The sequence below is a fragment of the Triturus cristatus genome, chromosome 12 (assembly GCF_964204655.1).
Source record: "Triturus cristatus chromosome 12, aTriCri1.1, whole genome shotgun sequence".
Classification (NCBI taxonomy): domain Eukaryota; kingdom Metazoa; phylum Chordata; class Amphibia; order Caudata; family Salamandridae; genus Triturus; species Triturus cristatus.
This window is the reverse complement of record NC_140595.1, coordinates 756651049-756670737: the sequence shown is the minus strand read 5'-3', so window position 1 is coordinate 756670737 and position 19689 is coordinate 756651049. Positions and strand designations below refer to the sequence as shown.

The 19689-nt window shown below is 44.8% G+C and overlaps 1 protein-coding gene and 1 long non-coding RNA gene across 2 annotated transcripts in view; both read right to left on the bottom strand.

Annotated features, from left to right (window-relative positions):
• Positions 1-19689, bottom strand: part of SMPD2 (sphingomyelin phosphodiesterase 2) — a 99854-nt gene that overhangs the window by 13676 nt on the left and 66489 nt on the right. Inside the window, 1 exon segment of the mRNA XM_085637207.1 lies at positions 14541-14645. Within this exon segment, the coding sequence (XP_085493333.1) occupies positions 14541-14645 (105 nt within the window).
• LOC146782721 (uncharacterized) lies at positions 3159-8325 on the bottom strand. The gene is made up of 2 exons (XR_014971913.1): positions 8200-8325; positions 3159-5408 (listed from the first exon to the last, which is right to left on the bottom strand). It is a non-coding gene; the product is annotated as an uncharacterized LOC146782721 (long non-coding RNA).

The following is a 19689-nucleotide window of genomic DNA, read 5'->3' as shown; positions in this document are numbered from 1 at the left end:
GGTATATATATTACTCTAGACCCGGAGGCCCGCTATGAGCGGAACTTGCTACCCCCCCTCCAGCGCTTGAAGGAGGACGTTGCGCGTTGGCGGCGTCTTCCGCTTTCGCCGCTTGGCCGAGCGGCCTTGTTTAAGATGATGTCCTTGCCGCGCTTTCTGTACGCCCTCCAGAACACTATGGACTTGGTTCCGGCGCGCTACTTCCGTGAGGTGGAGAGCCTCCAGCGGCACCTGTTCTGGGACGGGAGGCCGCGCATTGCTCTGGCTAAATTGACGCTCCCGTGGTACGATGGGGGGGTCGCCCTCCCGGACGTTAAACGGTATTACTGGGCCTCCCAACTAGCTGCAATTAATCATGGCCTTTACGGGCCCGCCTTGAACCCGGCATTTGAAATGGACAAGATGCTCCTGCCCGGTGGCGATTACAATCGAGCGCTCTACTCTGGCGCGCCCGACTCCCGTCTGACGGGACCGACGCGTGTCATGGTGCGTGTCTGGCACGCGGCTAATGCAGCTATGGGGTGGAAGGACCGTTTGACCCGGGCGTCACCGCTATATGCGTCTGAGAGGTTGGGCTCCCTGTGGACATCGAAGGGCTTCGAGAAGTGGGACACGATCGGAATCAGCACGGTGGGAGATCTCTGGACGAGGGGGGGATTCAAAACTTTTGAGACGCTGCAGACGGAGTTTCAGCTGCAAGGCAGTGAGTACTTTCGGTACCTACAAGTCCGCCATGCGCTGGGCTCCGTCTTTCCGGATGTCGCGTCCATTCCGGAGTCTTCCCCCCCTGGAGGACAGAGTGCTGGATGGCCATGTCCCAGACAGCACAATCTCCCTGATATATAAAAAACTGATCAACGACAGATCGTGCCTGCTGACTAGTCTCCGCGAGGCCTGGGTTGCCGACGGGCTGGAACTGGACGACGAGGATTGGATTTCCGCGGTGGCCTCTCCGAAGGAGGTGGCCATCCCGGCTCGCCTTCGCTTCGTCCAGCTTAAGATCCTTCACCGGGTTTACGTGACGGGGCCAAGGCTTCTACGTATGGGCTTTGCTGGTGACGGATTGTGTAAGCGTGGCTGTGGTGCTTTGGCAACCTTCATGCATATACTGTGGGAGTGCCCAAAGGTGGAGCGATTCTGGCGTGGTGTGCATGAGGATCTGCGTGTGGTTACGCGTGTCGCGCTGTTGCCTGAAGCGAGGAGATGCTTGCTGAATGTGTGGGAACCAAATGACTATTCGGTCCCGCAGACGCGGTGGGTGACTCTGGGATACATGATAGCTAAGCGTGACATTGCTCAATTGTGGGGATCCCAGAGGCCCCCGGCAGTGTTGGCCTGGAAAGAACATATGGATTGGTGCATGTTTCGTGAAAAGGTGGTGTATGTGGCGAGGGGTAAGCCTGGGGCGTGGGTGAAAATCTGGGGCCCCTGGAACGCCTACCGTGGGGGTATTTGTGAGCCGCCACTGCTACCGGCTGCCTCACCAGCTCCGTCCCCCTAGCCGACCCCCCTCTCTCAGCCGTGGGCACGTGGTTCCCCAGTCCCTGATCTACTCCCATTCCCCTCTTCAGAGTTTTGCTGCTGGTTGGGATCCCCCACTTACGGAGCACGTGCCGTCACTTTGGATTGCGGGTTGCCTTGCGGGTGTGGTTTTTTTGTGTTGTTCTGTTTTGATAAAAGGAAACCGTATTGTGGGCTTGGGGTTAGGCGGCCTGCGCTATTAATGTCTCCTGCTTTACCAATCTGCACCGCCAAGAGACTCTTACTGTATGTATGTCATATGCTTTTGTCACTCTAGCGGCCGGCCGGGTGGTTGTAGGCCCATACCTGTAACTTTTTCAAAATGCAATAAACGGTTTCAAAAAAAAAAAAAAAAAGAGATAGGATTTCCTTTATGAGGTGGAGCAAATGCAACAAAAACTTGGTTTGCAAAAATTTTTTGTACTATCGAAATAGTATAATAGTGCTCTTTTGACATCAAGTGTGTGTAGAGCCCTTTCTTCGTGGAGAAGTGTGGCTCAATGGTTAGAGCGGCAGACCTTGATGCAGAGCTCTGGTCCGGGACCAGGGTTCGATTCCCACCTCGGCGTGGTCTCGGGCTAATAATTCCTCGGACCTGGTGTTCTCGCCTCAGTGCCTATTCTAATCATGGGTCCCACGCTGCAACTCTGGGCAATAGCTTGCTTAATCTCCACAACGGCCCCAACAGCGCTGGGATGCCTGGCTTCACCATGGGGGTGCCGAGGAGTGGACACTTCACAGTGAAAAGCCAGAAAGGGTTCCTACAGCGGTATGAGTACAGTGCCGAGATACCTCTGGGGGTGAGTCGTGCGCTATATAAGTACCAAGACATTTACATTTCTGCTACTGAATTAGGTTGAGGGAAGAACACCGGTAACTCAACTGATTGGTTAATATGGAAAGCAGAAACTACTTTTGGGAGGCATTTTGGATTTGTACGAAGAACCACTCTTATCTTTATGAAGTTGAAAGAAAGGTTCTTCAAAGGTTTATATCTGTAGCTCCCCAACACGCCTTAATGAAGTGATAGCAATCAGAAAGGTAACCTTCCAAGAAAGAAATTGTAATTTACAATTGTGTAATGGCTTAAAAGGTGGCCCTATAAGCCTTGTGAGAACAATGGTAAGGTTCCAGACAGGTGCAGGTGGTATTAATATTTTAAGGCCTTCCATAAAGGCTTTAATTACTGGAACTTTAAATAAGGATAAATGTCTGTTTTGCAGATATGCAGCTACTGCCGCAAGGTTTAGGGGAATAGATGTGTAGGCAAAGCCAACTCGCTGTAGATGCGAAAGGTAACAAATAATATTTTGTATAGATGCATTTAACGGATCAATTGTGTTATTTGTAATGAAAGGTCTTAGATCTCCCCTGGACCAAGGTATGTATCTTTACTTCCCCAGGGCGAGAATATCAGTTCCAAACTTATGGAATATAACATATACACACCACTTCCTAAGGTGGGCAAACTTTCAACACTCCCCCCAATGCAAGGCAAGGAAACAATATCACATGAGTCTCCTCTAGACCAAGGAAACACAGACAACACTTCTCTAAAGCGAGATATACTTTGCACATCACTTGCCAGGAGGGCACACTCATCACCTCCTACAACAAGGAAAAGACTAATTCAAACATATGGAATATATAAATTTATTAACGCAATACTTCAAACATGGGCAGGCCGAATATATATTGATCATGGCAGACTCTCACATATCAAATAACCGATTGATATACACAATGAAAGCACATATATATGTAGAAATATATATGTATGGATATAAGAATCAGAAAATAAGAAGGAAAGGAAAGAATCCGTAAAGAATCAAGAGACAGTTAGTAGCAGAGACACATCACCTACTGCTTTATCATTTCACCCCACTTCGCTCAAGGGGAGTCCATTGCTTGAACCGGGTGAAAGCTCAGAGGTGACACCAGCCCCCACTCTTTTGTGACAACACGTCTGATCCACGGTGTGAACTTCCACCGAGCTCAGCAAGTGCTTTGCTTAAATACAAGTTAAAACATAGCGAAGGTTCTAGCAAGCCTTGCCCCTTTTTCTCATGAGATCCTGTACCAGTCTGCACCAAGGGCACAGCATCTGCTGGCCAGGCTTCTGCTATGGCTTCGAGACCGAGTACGCACATTCCTCTGATAATATCAGTTTTTCTCCAGTTGGTAAAGTGTGAAAAACAAGTGAGGAGCTGAACATGCCCTCCCCACTTTGCAACTACGTGCAAGCACAGAATATAGCTTCAGTCAAGAAAATGGAGTTAGTTAAGCCATGCACACAGAAAGGCCCAAAGCAAGATGGAAGCAGAAAGCAAGAATGACATGAAACCATGTCAAAGCCAATATCAGGCACTGCCATAAAGCAAGGTAAAGTCAGAAACAGAATGACATGAGGCCATGTCAAAGGCAGTACTTCAAAGTCATAATTCACATAACCCAAATAACATTATAGACTTTGTCCCTCAGTATACAACATTGAGCACATGTGTGCACCACCACCCACAACACCACCTCGACATCCCACACCTTCTATTCTTGGCAAGACTATTCTACTCCATAACAGCTCCCACTAAAAGACAACAAGATTACGGAATAAAAGAGAACGAGGCATATGTAGGGCCATCCTACATTAAGGCTAGGGTAGCATAACACACTAAAATCAGTTAAAATGGTGGTGGTTGAAGGTCATCATAGGGTGTCCAAATACAAAAATGGCTCTTTTATTACTTTCCACCCCATGACCTTCGACCAACACCATTCACATATATGAAAAACAAATCACTTAACTAAATGCACAACTATGTATGAAAAACACTGCCTTTCATAACTGAGAAACAAAACTATCATTGAAGCACTGCATGTCGCAATTGAAAGCAAAACCATTTAAAACTACATTTCTTAATTAAAAGACACCAAACTGCATGTCGTAATTAAAAGCATACCTACAAATGAAAAACCTCATTTCACAATCAAAAACACAACTACTAATAAAGCACATGTTGAAACAGCGACTCTTGTGCTGAAGTGACTACATAATTCAAAGCAAATCATAACTATGTTTAAAAAACTACATCACATAACTGAAAAACATAGCAAAAGATATGATAATCACTGTAGAGCAAGCAAAGACTGCATTACCTAATTATATGTAAAAGTAATAACTCAGGTGCATCTAGAAATAGCACACAGATATCTGGATATATGTTGAATGGATACACAAAATAAATGAATCAAGCTTTTTGAATGCTCCTAATGCCTCTAATGGTTAAACTGGAAACTCTACTGCCAAACTCCTATATTGTAGCAACAGGTGTTTCTCTTCAGTCTCTAACTCAGAAAATATCTACTCTAATTGCAGCAAAGCGTCTCTATTATTCCATCCCTAAAAAAAAAAGTTCCTCACTGTGCAAAAGAAAACACACACAGCCTTCTCTTGTCTGGTCTGAACTCCATGTTGATAAAACAGTTCACAGTTCCAGCAAAGCACATCCTGTAGTTGCCTCTTCTTCACTTTTACACAAGCAGTTCCCTTGTGTGAAAGACACACAGCCCTCATGCATGTACAGTCAGCCTCACATGAAGGAAACAGTTCCAATCGCAGCACACTCTGCTGATCCCTCCTCGCTTGGAAAGAAGCAGTCCATCTGTGTAGGACACAGCTCTCCTGCATCTATCTTCATCTGTATCTCCTTGACAAGGGAGGACCCCATCCAGTTCGGTCAGCCACAGGACATCAGCCTCCATCAGCCACATGACATCAGCTGCCATCGTCTGGTCTGGCAATCACTCCAGGCTTGGGGGGGAAGGGGGAGGGGAACCCACTCATACAGGGACTGGGCACCACGCACACCAAGGCACCGCAGTACAATAATCTGAAAAAAGAAACAAGCATCACTTTTCTTGCAAAGAATTTGTTTTCAAAAGCACACGTTTTCTGTCTTGCATTTCTGAAAGTACAATATTTTAATTTCTGTCTGCATAGCTCTCCTCTAGCTCTGGGGAATTGTCTAAGAATTCTACCCAAACTTTAGCCTCTGAATTCTTGGTAAAATCTAAATTTTTCTCTACACAGCAAGAAGGGCTGGGGCAGTCTCCTTCACTCACTGCACCCCTCACAGGCGCTGCCCCGCCTTCACAAAATTTCTGCGGACCCTAACGGGTCCCTTGCCAAAAATAACAAGCAGAAACTTCTCTGCTCCTTGCACTAACCCTTCCTTTACAAAGCTTCTGCAGACTCTGTGGAATGCCATCTTATCACACCAAGGTTAGGGCAAGCCAGCTACAGCTCAATCCACATGTAGTATTTTTCCTAACTTTGCAAATCTCTTTCTAGCTAAATGCTCACAGCCCAGAGCTGTGAAACTATCTTTTCTGAAATGAAATACACAAAATTCAACTAAAACAACCCACTAAGCAGCTCACGTCTAAATTCAACCACACTTTCTCTGTCTAAAACTCCTGCCTCTTTTTTTTTTCTTTTTTCTCCCCTTTTCTCTTAGAAGGGAAAAGCACATTTCTGCATGCACATTTTTTTAAAGAAATATATGTCACACAGTCCCAGAACTCTTCATGTCTCAGACAAAAAACAGCTTTAACCTCTCCTGACCTCCAGTAAGACTTCACATTTTTTAATCTGAAAATGCTCAACAATTCTGTCTGAGTCTGTACCCCTTCTCGTGTCTCTCCCTATATCATCACATTATCAATGTAATGACAGAACTGCACTCCAGGAATAACTGACACCTCATCTAATTACTCTGCCACCATCCGGTGACAGATCAGGGGACTATGCAGGTCCCTTTCAGGCAAATTCTAAACTATCATCTGTCTACCACCACATGAAAAAAAAAAGAAACTGAACTATTCTTGCACTCAGGGGCTATTGGTATCAAAAAGAAAAAAAACATTGGCAATATCAAAAGTCGAATACCAAGTCCCATGGTACTTCTGTAAAAATATCTGGGACAGCATCAGTCAAAGAAGGTGTATGTTTGTCCAATTCGCAATAATCAACTGTCATGCGCCAAGAATTATCACATTTGCGCACCAGCTACACAAAATCATTTTAATCATTAGTGATTGGGGTCACCAAACCTACCTCTATCAAGTCCTGCACAAACTGCTTTTCTGTCTATATAGGCCATATAATAACCATTGCAATCTCCCATAGGCAAATCACATTTTCTCTAACGCTGTTCTGTCCAGTATCTTTTAGTGCGCAAAAGCACAGAATCCTCTGCATTTGTCCAGCATCTGAATTTAATAGTGACCTCTTCTTTCCCTGCACTTCCCTGTAACTAAAAAGCACACATTGCTCTTGAATTAACTCACAAAATACATTTTCATATTTCTGAATTAACCACATATCAGAATTATTGTACAGAATCTGCTGTTGTTCACATTCAAAATTATATTCTTGTATTTCTATTTTGAAGCAAAATGTATCATTCACTGTAATGTCTAATTTATATCCGCAACCGGTGATTGTTAAGTCTAAAACACTGGTCTGTTTATCTCCCTGTACATTACTTTCTGGCTGAAAAATCTCTTTGGAAAAATTAATTAAAACTGTCTGTGCAGACTGTAGCCCAACTGCGTTCTCTGAGCTTACATACTTCAGCTCACTGCGTTCTTTTTGCAAATGATACATGTTAAACAGAGCATTCATAATAACACCGCTGTCTCTGTCTAAAATGTCATTAATCTCCTGTTGAATAAAACCCTTCATTCTGTCCATCGCATCCCTCTGTCTGCCAGCTTGAATAAACTTTTCTCCCGAGTCTGTAACCTCAAAGGAATCCCAAACATTTTCATCCCACGTTTCAGGGTTATACTCTGATGTTTTACATTCACTTTGCAACTGAAAACATTTTGTATGCATTCCTTAATAAACACTTGAAAGGGATCCAGCCCTTTCTGCCTAATGTAGCAAGCTATTTATAAGCACTTTTTACAAAATACACCTAAACACACACACCAATTCTCACTCAACCCAGCAATATTAGCTCACCTCACGAGCCAGCACACCATATGGGCTACCCCCCTTCAAATTAATCAATTGGTATCTGAGAGTTCGCTTTCAATTTCTGGAAAACAAGACATTTCTTCGCCTTAATTCCACCTCTTCGACCCTGTGAGTCATGACGCCAAATGTAATGAAAGGTCTTAGATCTCCCCTGGACCAAGGTATGTACCTTCACTTCCCCAGGGCGAGAATATCAGGTCCTAACTTATGGAATATAACATATGCACAGCACTTCCTAAGGTGGGCAAACTTTCAACACTCCCCCAAAGGCAAGGCAAGGCAACAATATCACATGAGTCTCCTCTAGACCAAGGAAACACACGCAACACTTCTCTAGAGCGAGATATACTTTCACATCACTTGCCAGGAGGGCACACTCATCACCTCCTACGACAAGAAGACGAATTCAAACATATGGAATATATACATTTATTAACACAATACTTCACTCACGGGCAGGCCGAATATATATTGATCATGGCAGACTACATCACATATCAAATAACCGATTGATATACACAATTAAAGCAAATATATATGTAGAAATATAGATGTATGGATATTAGAATCAGAAAATAAGAAGGAAAGGAAAGAATCAGTAAAGAATCAAGAGACAGTTAGTAGCAGAGACACCTCACCTACTGCTTCATCATTTCACCCCACTTCACTCAAGGAGAGTCCATTGCTTGAACCGGGTGAAAGCTCAGAGGTAACACCAGCCTCCACTCTTCCGTGACAACACGTCTGCTCCACGGCGTGAACTTCCACCGAGCTCAGCAAGAGCTTTGCTTAAATACAAGTTAAAACATAGCGAAGCTTCTAGCAAGCCTTGCCCCTTTTTATCATGAGATTCTGTACCAGTCTGCACCAAGGGCACAGCATACGCTGGCCAGGCTTCTGCTATGGCTTCGAGACAGAGTACGCACATTCCGCTGATAAAATCCGGTTTTCTCCAGTCGGTAAAGTGTGAAAAACAAGTGAGGAGCTGAACATGTCCTCCCCACTTTGCAACTACGTGCAAGCACAGAATATAGCTTCAGTCAAGAAAATGGAGTTAGTTAAGCCATGCACACAGAAAGGCCCAAAGCAAGATGGAATCAGAAAGCAAGAATGACAGGAAACCATGTCAAAGCCAATAGTAAGCACTGCCATAAAGCAAGGTAAAGTCAGAAAACAGAATGACATGCGGCCATGTCAAAGGCAGTACTTCAAAGTCATAATTCACCTAACCCAAATAACATTATAGACTTTATCCCTCAGTATACAACATTGAGCACATGTGTGCACCACCACCCACAACACTGCACCTCGACATCCCACACCTTCTGTTCTTGGCAAGACTATTCTACTCCATAACAGCTCCCACTAAAAGACAACAAGATTACAGAATAAAAGAGAACAAGGCATATGTAGGGCCATCCTACATTAAGCCTAGGGTAGCATAACACACTAAAATCAGTTTAAATGGTGGTGGTTCGAGGTCATCATAGGGTGTCAGAATACAAAAATGGCTCTTTTATTACATTATTACAAAATATAACAAACCCTTTCCACTTTGCTGCATAACATGCTCTAGTGGTAGGTTTCCTTGCTTCTTTACGAATTGTCATACAATATGGTCGTAGATTTAGGTAACCAAATTCTATGACTTCAGGAGCCAGATCGCTAGATTGGGCTCCTTACGGTTTGGATGTCTGATTGTTTCGTGGTTCTGTGTGAGAGAGTTAGAAGTGAGGTGCAGCTTTTGGTGTGGAACCACTGACAGTTCTAGTAGTGTGGTGAACCATGGTTGATGAGCCTACGTGGGAGCCACTAGAATCAGGTTAAGAGATGTGTGCTTGAGTTTCCAAACCAGAAGTGGAAGGAGGGGGAGAGGCGGAAAAGCGTAAGCAAATATCCCTGACCAGTTCATCCATAGGGCATCGCCTTTGGATAGATGGTGTGGGAATCTGGAGGCGAAGTTTGGGCATTTTGAGTTCTCTAGTGTGACGAAGAGATCTATTTGTGGAAACCCCCATTTTTGGAAGTATGGAAGGAGAACTTGGAGATGGAGTTCCTATTTATATACTTGTTGCCGCGTCCTGCTGAGATCTGCAAATTGGTTGTTCATGCCTAGACGGTGTTCTGCCAGAAGATGAATTTTGTGATATATTGCCAATGCCAAATGGTCTGAGAGAGGCGTGACAACTGTAGAGAGTGTGCACCCCCTGTTTTTGTACATAGCTGTCATATTGTCCGCCCGGACTAAGACAACTTTCCCTACAAGATGAGGCTGAAAAGCTTTTAGAGCTACATAAATCGCTAGAAATTTCAAGTGATCGATGTGGAGACTTTTGTGCTTGGCATTCCATAAACCCTGAATTGTTAAATGCTGAAGATGGGTACCCCAACCTGTGACAGATGCATGTGCTGTTAGTACAACTTGTGGAATCGGGTCGATGAAGGGCCACCCTTTTGGTTTTGTGTGTTCCACCACTGCAGAGAGCGATGAATGCAGCTGTCTACCAACACTAGATCTGTTAATTGACCCTGTGATTGAATCTACTGACTTGCTAAGAATTCCTGTAGAGGACGCATGTGTAATCTTGCATGAGGCACTATTACAATGCATGATGTCATCACCCCTAACAACTGCATGAAAATGTTGACGGTTAGTTATTGATTGTTTTGAAACTATAGTGGTAAAGTTGGACAGTTTTGAATTCTGGCTGTACTGGGAAAGGCTAGAGCTGTGTGTTTATCATTGCTCCCAGATATGCTTGCAGTTATGAAGGTTGGAGATGGGACTTTTGTGCATTGTCTGTAAATCCCAATGAGGAAGGATGTTTATGGTGGATTGAGTGTGCTGTAGAAACCTTTGCTGTGTGTTGGCTTTGATGAGCCAATCGTCCAGATATGGAAAGAAATGAATTTGGTGTCTTCTTAAATGTGCTACTACTACTGCCAGACATTTTGTAAATACTCTGGGTGCAAGAGTCACTCCGAATGGGAGTACTTTGAACTGATAGTAATTTCCTGCTGTCTCAAATCTGCAATATTTGCGACGTGCTGGGTGTACAGTAATATGGAAGTATGCGTCCTTTAAGTTTATCTAGTGTGGACATAAAGTCGCTTTGTTGACGAAGTGGAAGCACTTGTTGAAGGGTAACCATATGGAAGTGTTCTGACAGTATGTATAGGTTTAACATTCTGAGATTGGTCTTAAAGCCCTGTCCTTTTTGAGGATTAGGAAGTAAAGTGAGTAAACTCCTGATCCTTGATGTTGTAATGGAACTGTTTCTATAGCTTCTTTTGTTATAAGAGCTTTTACCTCTTGTTTGAGGAGCTGTTGGTGGAATATTAGGAAGATTGCTGGTAAGCTCCAGGCATTAACCATGTCACAGATCTGGGTTTAATCCATCGTTATTTTGCTCGCCACGCCACCCCAGTTCAGACATGGCCATATGCAAATCAGTCTTGACCCTGTGCCTCATGGGAACAGTCCAGCCCGAACTGCCAAGCCATGTCTTCCCTGGACCGGAATCAAGCATCCTAGGACCGGTTTCGGGCTATCAGCCGTCATCAGCCAGGATAGCTTGACTCCAGTGGCGTAGTGAGCACGGGACCCACGTCTGGGCATACGTTTCCCACATAGGGTGAACAGCAAAACACACAAGATGATGGACGGAATGTTGCACAATGGCAAAACATTCACCCCCAGTCACAGATCTGGGTTTAATCCATCGTTATTTTGCTCACCACGCCACCCCAGTTCAGACATGGCCATATGCAAATCAGTCTTTACCCTGTGCCTCATGGGAACAGTCCAGCCCAAACTGCCAAGCCATGTCTTCCCTGGACCGGAATCAAGCATCCTAGGACCGGTTTCTGGCTATCAGCCGTCATCAGCCAGGATAGCTTGACTCCAGTGGCGTAGTGAGCACGGGACCCACGTCTGGGCAGACCCTTGCCACACTGAGTGAACAACAAAACACACAAGATGATGGACGGAATGTTGCACAATGGCAAAATATTCACCCCCAGTCACAGATCTGGGTTTAATCCATCGTTATTTTGCTCACCACGCCACCCCAGTTCAGACATGGCCATATGCAAATCAGTCTTGACCCTGTGCCTCATGGGAACAGTCCAGCCCGAACTGCCAAGCCATGTCTTCCCTGGACCGGAATCAAGCATCCTAGGACCGGTTTCTGGCTATCAGCCAGGATAGCTTGATCCAGTGGCGTAGTGAGCACCGGACCCACGTCTAGGCATACCCTTCCCACATAGGGTGAACAGCAAAACACACAAGATGATGGACGGAATGTTGCACAATGGCAAAACATTCACCCCCAGTCACAGATCTGGGTTTAATCCATCGTTATTTTGCTCACCACGCCACCCCAGTTCAGACATGGCCATATGCAAATCAGTCTTGACCCTGTGCCTCATGGGAACAGTCCAGCCCGAACTGCCAAGCCATGTCTTCCCTGGACCGGAATCAAGCATCCTAGGACCGGTTTCTGGCTATCAGCTGTCATCAGCCAGGATAGCTTGACTCCAGTGGTGTAGTGAGCACGGGACCCATGTCTGGGCATACCCTTCCCACATAGGGTGAACAGCAAAACACACAAGATGATGGACGGAATGTTGCACAATGGCAAAACATTCAACCCCAGTCACAGATCTGGGTTTAATCCATCGTTAATTTGCTCACCACGCCACCCCAGTTCAGACATGGCCATATGCAAATCAGTCTTGACCCTGTGCCTAATGGGAACAGTCCAGCCCAAACTGCCAAGCCATGTCTTCCCTGGACCGGAATCAATCATCCTAGGGCCGGCCCCCTTTTATACCGCTTTGTTCGCCATAAGTTGGCAGGGTATGCTCAGACGTGAGTCCCTTGCTCACTTTGCCACTGGATTCAAGCAAGCCTGGCTGAAGACGGCTGGAATGCCAGAAACCGGTCCTAGGAAGCCTGTTTCCGGTCCAGGAAGGCATGGCTTGGCAGTTCGGGCTGGACTTTTCCCATGAGGCACAGGGTCAGACTAATTTGCATATGGCCATGTCTGAACTGGGGTGGCAGAGTGGGCTAAAGAACGGTGATGGATCAAACCCAGATCTGTTGACTGGGTGTGAGTGTTTGATTGGTTCTGATGCTCCGTCCATCACCGCCCCCTTTTGATACTAAATTGCAGCAGAGGTACCTGATTAGGCGGCATAATGACAGGTTGAGCTTTTGTTGTCTCGTAGCGCGACATTGGTCTAGCTCGGGCTGTCCGCTTGCAGTCCGACATTTCGGCAGCACTGAATCTTCCGTCATCCTTGGTGGAGTCATAATCAGTGTGATGGAAGTCTGAACCAGAGTCAGTGTGGGTAATGGGTCCCAAGGGAACAGATGGCTTCGGGAAAAGAACCACCAGTGGTACTTCGACTGGAGCTTTCCTGTGTTCCGTGGGGCTTAAAGGTGCACAGATGGGGCCAGAATAGCACTAAAGATATGCATAATGGCCTTCCTGTAGACAGTTATCTGCTGCTGGTCAACAATGACCCAGGAAACTAGGAGCACGTCAGGACCAGGTAAGGAATCTGTTCTGAAACCAGTGACTTTGAAGGAAACTTCATTCAAAGCATCTTCTTTACCGAGCTAGAGCAGCAGAATGGGGTGAGTTCAGTTTTGTCTTTTTTGTGTTAGTATTTTAACTTTGGCTAACCAGAACACTTCAAACAGGACATGGATTGCTCCCAAGAAAAGCCTCATGAACGAAAACAAAATTGGGCCTGCAACTTGGAGCATTACCCAAGCTTCAACAACAACCACTTCTTGTGTTCTGCGATGTAGAGCTTTGCCTCCAGGTCCTGGATCGCTTCTGGGTGCACGAGGACACCCATGTAGCATGCCTTAAGATTCAAAGCTGGAGCCCTGCACCAAAGGTACACCTTGTGTGGTCTATGACTGCCATCTGTGTCCAGCAGATCTGGCACAGTTTGAAGTGGTGACATGATTCTTTAGCACACTCTTTAAAAGGTATGGAATTGCCGTAAGAGTGATAACATTTGCAATTGGAGCTTTGGGCCTGTGAGGGATGGCATGCAAAGAAAAGAACTTACCGCAGCACACACAGGTGGCACTTGTGTGGCTCCGCTCCATCACTTTTGGGTTGATACAAAGCCAATGTGGAGCCACACAATGCCACCTGTAAGGGCGCAGGAGTATTGTTGCTGAAATTTTCCAACGCTAGTCTGGAGCCTTAGGATATTCTATTGATGAGGAATCTGTGGTTAGAAGTATCTATCAGAAGGCCACTAGCAGTTCTGTTGCTCCTGAGGTGGAATTGGGCTTCAACTGGCCCACACGTTTGCACAGTGACTCTAAAATCCATCCCATGAAAATACTGGTTGATAAAAGCTGATTTTGTAAAACTTGACAATGACTTAAATTACATCATACAATACTAAGAAGGATATTTTATAGAAAATACGTAATATCCAGAAGACAAGAGCAACCAGTGAGCTTTCCTCTACTGTTTTTATCTGTCCCCATGGATGTTTATACCTTTCCACATGGGAAGAGGGAGAAAGGTTAAAAAAATGTTAAAGACGTGACATTAAAACGAGAACTAACACAAGATGAATTAATTCCACCAGGAGACCTTGTGCATTAGAATTTTCTTTTAAGAGCTTGTAACAAAGATGAACCCTTTTAATATGTAGACAACAGATAGTTTATTGAATTACATACATTTTAAAGGCACTGGTTTTAATCAATAAAGTTCAGCAGACTATAACAGCTTACGACCATAGAGTGCTTTTAATCTACTAGTCCCACTTCTGCTGTTCCGAATCCCCAGTCTGCCACGCACAACACACAAATAGATGCTGACACAATACACCAGCTTTTTTCACAAAGCTGGTCAATGAACTAAGTAAGAAATATTCCATCTCTTGCAATACCCACCAGTCGCCCTTTAAACTGCCTCCAACTTTCTCCTACCCCTACCTTATAAAGGATGTAATCAATACGGATTCCATGAGGAAAAGGCTCCAGCTCCTTTGGATTAGTAAAGCAGTTGTTGGGTAGCAAGGTACAACCATTTTCTGAACCCTGTATAGAAGAATGCAAAAATCAGTAAAACACTCAAATGTCATGGAAGCATACAAACGCAAAACATTTCAGCTATTCAGGCCATAGTCCCAAGCAAGACAGAAACTCCTTTGCCTCAGAGGCATGTACCAGTCATGGAAGCATGCATCAAACACTCTCACAGCTATGGCCCCATCAATGCTCCCTGAAGGTTTCCCTGGCTGATGAAGGGTGATGCCCTGAAACCGGTCCCAGGATGCTTTTTTCCGGTACAGGGAGGACCTGGCTTGGCAGTTCGGGTTGGACTGTCCCCACAAGGAACAGGGTCAAGACTGATTTGCATATGGCTGGGTCTAAACTGGGGTGGTGTGGTGAGCAAAAGAATGATGGATTTGACCAAGATCCTTGTGGCTGGGGGTGAATGTGTGCATTGTCCAGCATTCCGTCCATTGTTTTTTTTGCCTTTTAGAAAGTTGGCATTTTTCTGCCCTAACCTAATATGCCTTTCTGACAGTGATTTGAGTCACATGCCTGTGAAAACGCTCTACTACTGTGGGATGTGAATTCTTCCAGACATGGGGACAAAGTGGGCTTGGCTGTGGACAGGATGGGCCATTCTTTCAGGATGACTGTGGAGAGGCTGCACGCAACCCCACTGACAATTTAAAAGGCTTTGTCTTCAGCACCCACAAAGGAAGCTTATACCAGCCTTTTGTCACCCTAGACAGGAAGGAGCCAAACCCAGGAAGGACAGGGAACTGGTGAGCACTAGTTTGGTAGTGGGCCTGGGGTTGGCCCCCACGCAGAAGCTGGCATTCGCGATAAAAAGTGACGCATTCGGACCCCATTTCAGATCACGCTAGAACCTGTGTAACATTCAGATGAATGACTGCCGTGCTGTTAGGTCTGTCTGGCTGACCTGCTGTCTGAGGAAAGAAGACTGGACCTGACCACTTAAACTCCGGGCCACCAGAGTGGCCTCACGAGTGAGCTATAGGGACACAACAAGCTTCCAGAGACCTCCCTGCAACTGCCCAGCTGATCAGCACCAATTGGATCTGCTTGAGCCCTGCTGCTGGCTCTGCCTGGAGTGAGTCCTGATCCGGAAGAGGTGCTAGTCCTTTGAATGTACACCTTCAGAAGTAAAGGTGAAAATCCTGAAATTTAGAGCTCCTCGTGATCGCAGATGGGTCCTTTTGTCCCAATACTCTGCCACAAATGATGACAGCCAACGTGAAAGTTCCACTGAGTCATGCACTTCGCACTTGACAGGAACCGTCCATGATGATCCACAACCACAAAGCTCCAGCAACAACTGGATCTTCGCACTACAGCTACAACGGTCCATGACGCTCAACCTGCTCTTTGTGCTGAAAGCTTGCCCTTCACAGCCTCTTCCAAAGCGAACTGAACTCTTTGCACTTGGCTTGAGAAGGTAACTTCAGTGGGACTAAACGCATTCCTGTATCCCACCAGCGTTCCATTGTGGTCAGCCTGAATGTATAACTTTCCCCCGGTCTAGGACAACCAGCAAACCATAAGTGGCGCTTTCTGCTTCTTGGCACTATTTTTCACACAAAAAAGTAAAAATCACTCTCTCCGGTTCTACTGATTGCAAATTTGTTATGGTATCATTTTATTTATTAAAATGTACTTTAATTTTCTAAATTGGATTGAAATGATTCTTGTGTTGTGTTTTTACTTATTACTGTTTGAATGCTCCATTAATACTTTACTCATGCCTCCATGTTAAGCCTCACTGCTTTTGTGTCAAGCTACCAGAGGGTTAAGCACAAGTTAATTTAGTGACTTTTCGTGGATCCACCTGACAAGGATTGTCTTTATTATTTGGGTGGGGCACCCACCCCTCACAACTAATAACCCCAAAAAAGAAGAAAAAATGTCCTCATACGCCTTTTAGTCGCATATACTTGTATTGTTTACCCTTGGTCTGGGCCTGGTACCTCTGTGCATTCAAGCCTCTGTTGTTTAGATCTCAGTCTCTGTTGTTTAGTCCGCCATGACTGTTATTCAGTTTTTATCTTGGAATATTAATGGCCTACGAGTAAAGACAAGGAGGGCAAAAATTCTGCAGTATATCAGAAACTCACTTGCACAGATTATTATATTGCAAGAAACGCATCTTTTAAGCGGAGAATTGGTCGAGATTTTTAGTAAACTAAAATGGATGGAACATTTAATTGGCACTAATCAGAGTGCAATATTAGAGAAGTAGCTATCTTGGTCAAAAAGCAAGCTAATGCTCGTGTTCTAGAATCAATGACCGATCCGGAAGGCAGGATTGCACAACTATAAATTCAAGGTTCCCTCCTTACAGTAATAGGCTATTACGGTCCTAAGCAGGATTACCCCTCTTCCTTGAAAACTATTTTTTCTAATCTGTTGAAATTCCCAGAGCCCATGATTTTGGCGGGTGATTTCAATATAGATTTGGACCCCTTGTTAGATAAATCTCCTAATAGTAGAGCGAATACATTGTCTAAATCACGGACATATCTTCAAAACATGATGACACCGATGGGTCTGCGTGACGTATGGAGGGAAAGGTCGGGTACACAGCTAGGTGTGTCTTTCTATAATAACAAATATGGCCAAAAATCAAGGATAGATTATATCCTGGCCAGCCATGATCTTAGGGGCAAGATCAAGAATATAGGTTATTTGACACCGCACCTGTCTGATCATGCAACGGTGTGGATGGACCTATGCTGGGCAGGGGAAGAATATTTACAGAAATGGACATTTGACTGCGTATTATTTTTAGATAATTTGGAGGTTAAACACCTGTCTCAAGAAACAGAATGGTTTTTTAAGTTGAACATCGGCTCTGTGGAGATTTCAATGGTTTGGGACGCCTGGAAGGCTTTCTTGAGTGGGATTGTCACAAGTAGGATATGCCACAAGAATAGGCAATATAGAGAAGAGGTGACACAAATGGAGTCTGTTATGAAGGCGGTCGAGGTCAGGTTGAATAGGGAGTTAGATATCGAGAAGAGACAGGATCTTATATCAGAACTACAAACCTTGAAAGACCAACTTGATACCATCATCCAGTACAGGATCACAAAAAGATGGGAAGCCAGTAAAATGGCTCATTTTGAATATGGAGAGGGAGCCAGCAAACTTCTGGCTTGGAAGGTCAAGTCGGATAGGACACAGAACTTAATAAAACGGATTGAGAGTGAGGACAATTCCTCTTCAGTATCTACGGATGAAGAAATTGGAGAGGCTTTCTTCGCCTTCTTTCAGGCGTTATATAAGGAAGATAATGAGGATTGGTTAGAGAAATGTATGTTAACTTCCCTAAACTCCTCCCAGTGAGATAATTTGGAGCAGGATATATCCCAGCAGGAGGTTAGGAAGGCCATTGCCGCCTGCAAGGGGAGTAAGGCAGCTGGGCCCGATGGGCTCCCAGCGGAACTGTATAGATTTCTGGGAGAGGTAATAATACCCATTATGACAGAACTTTTTAATAATATACTATCTGAGGGTATCAGACCCCCTGCCTCTTGGGGTCAAGCTACTATCTCACTAATTCTGAAAACAGGAAATAATCCGGCAAGTTGTGGGTCCTATAGACCTATTTCCCTCCTCAACACAGACTATAAAATATTCACAAGGATCTTGGCAGATAGGCTGGGAGCAGTAGCAGGCAGTATGCTACATTCAGACCAAAAGGGCTTTGTAAGGGGAAGAAACCTTTTCGATCTAACTCATGATCTTATAGGTGCGATTGACCTGGCCACAACCTTCTCTCTACCTTTGGCAGCAATGACATTGGATGCCACTAAGGCGTTCGACAGAGTCAACTGGATATACCTAACCGCAGCAATGGAAAGGTTTAATTTAGGAGAGAAATGTTGCTGTGCTATACAGCTTTTATATCAAGATCCCACTGCAAGACTCCTAGTCAACGGGAAACTGACTAATTATTTTAAGATCACAAGGGGAACCATACAAGCCTACCCACTCTCACCGCTCCTTTTTGATTTCTATATTGAGCCTTTTGCTCAGCGCCTGACAGATGAACTAAGTATCACGTCATTCAAGTTTGGACCGTGGGAGAGGAAGGTCGCCCTGTATGCAGATGATATTTTGATCTTGTCATCAGAGTTGAAGACGTCTTTCCCCCAGGTCATTAGGTTGGCACAAGATTTTGGTTGGGTGTCTGGCTACGAGATAAATGCCGAGAAAACAGAGATCATGGCATGGAATTTGCCAGAGAGTAGGTACCAGACCAAGGGTGACATGAGATATTTAGGTGTTAGGATCATACAGAACGTAGATAAGATAGCAGGAACTAATATCGCAAATATTACCAGAGATTGCCAGAAGCTCATGAAATCTTGGGCACATCTCCCCCTGACTATTTTTGGCAGAATTAACCGCATTAAAATGATCATACTACCGAAAATCACTTTCCTTTTTAACACTATTCCCTAGCATTTTGAAAAACAGGCAATAGATAAACTACAACAAGCTATTAACTAATTTGCCTGGGCATATAAATCTACAAGGATAGCGTGAAAGAAGCTAAGGTGCAGGAGGGAGAAGGGCAGTTTTACGCTCCCCGACCTTCAGTACTATGCTTGGGCCTTTCAATTATCGCACTCTAGGATGATGTTAAAATCCCCAGATGATTCTGAAAGAGGTATTATGTTTTCTGCCATGTTGAAGGGGGTGGGATTACCGCCTGAGGGTTTCCTTTTTAAATTTGGGGACCAAAAGTACTTCAAGAAAATCAGGTTGAAGGTCCTTTTAGCCGCAGCATGAATGTGGCTTAGAATCAAGCAGAGTACTGGGCTTAATTATTACTCTAGCCTAGCTCCTCTTTGGGACTCTCCGGGAGCCCCGGAATGATTAAAGGTTAAACTAGCAATTCCACTTAGAACAGCAGGGCTAATAGTATGGAAAGATCTGACTTCTGAAGCTTCCCTTCTCCCCTGGGAGTTTTTTCACAACAGGCTAGAGAACGATATGTCCAGGTTCAAGTATATACAGTTGCTGAGCTGGTCACAGAATCTTAAAAAGCCGATAGGTATAG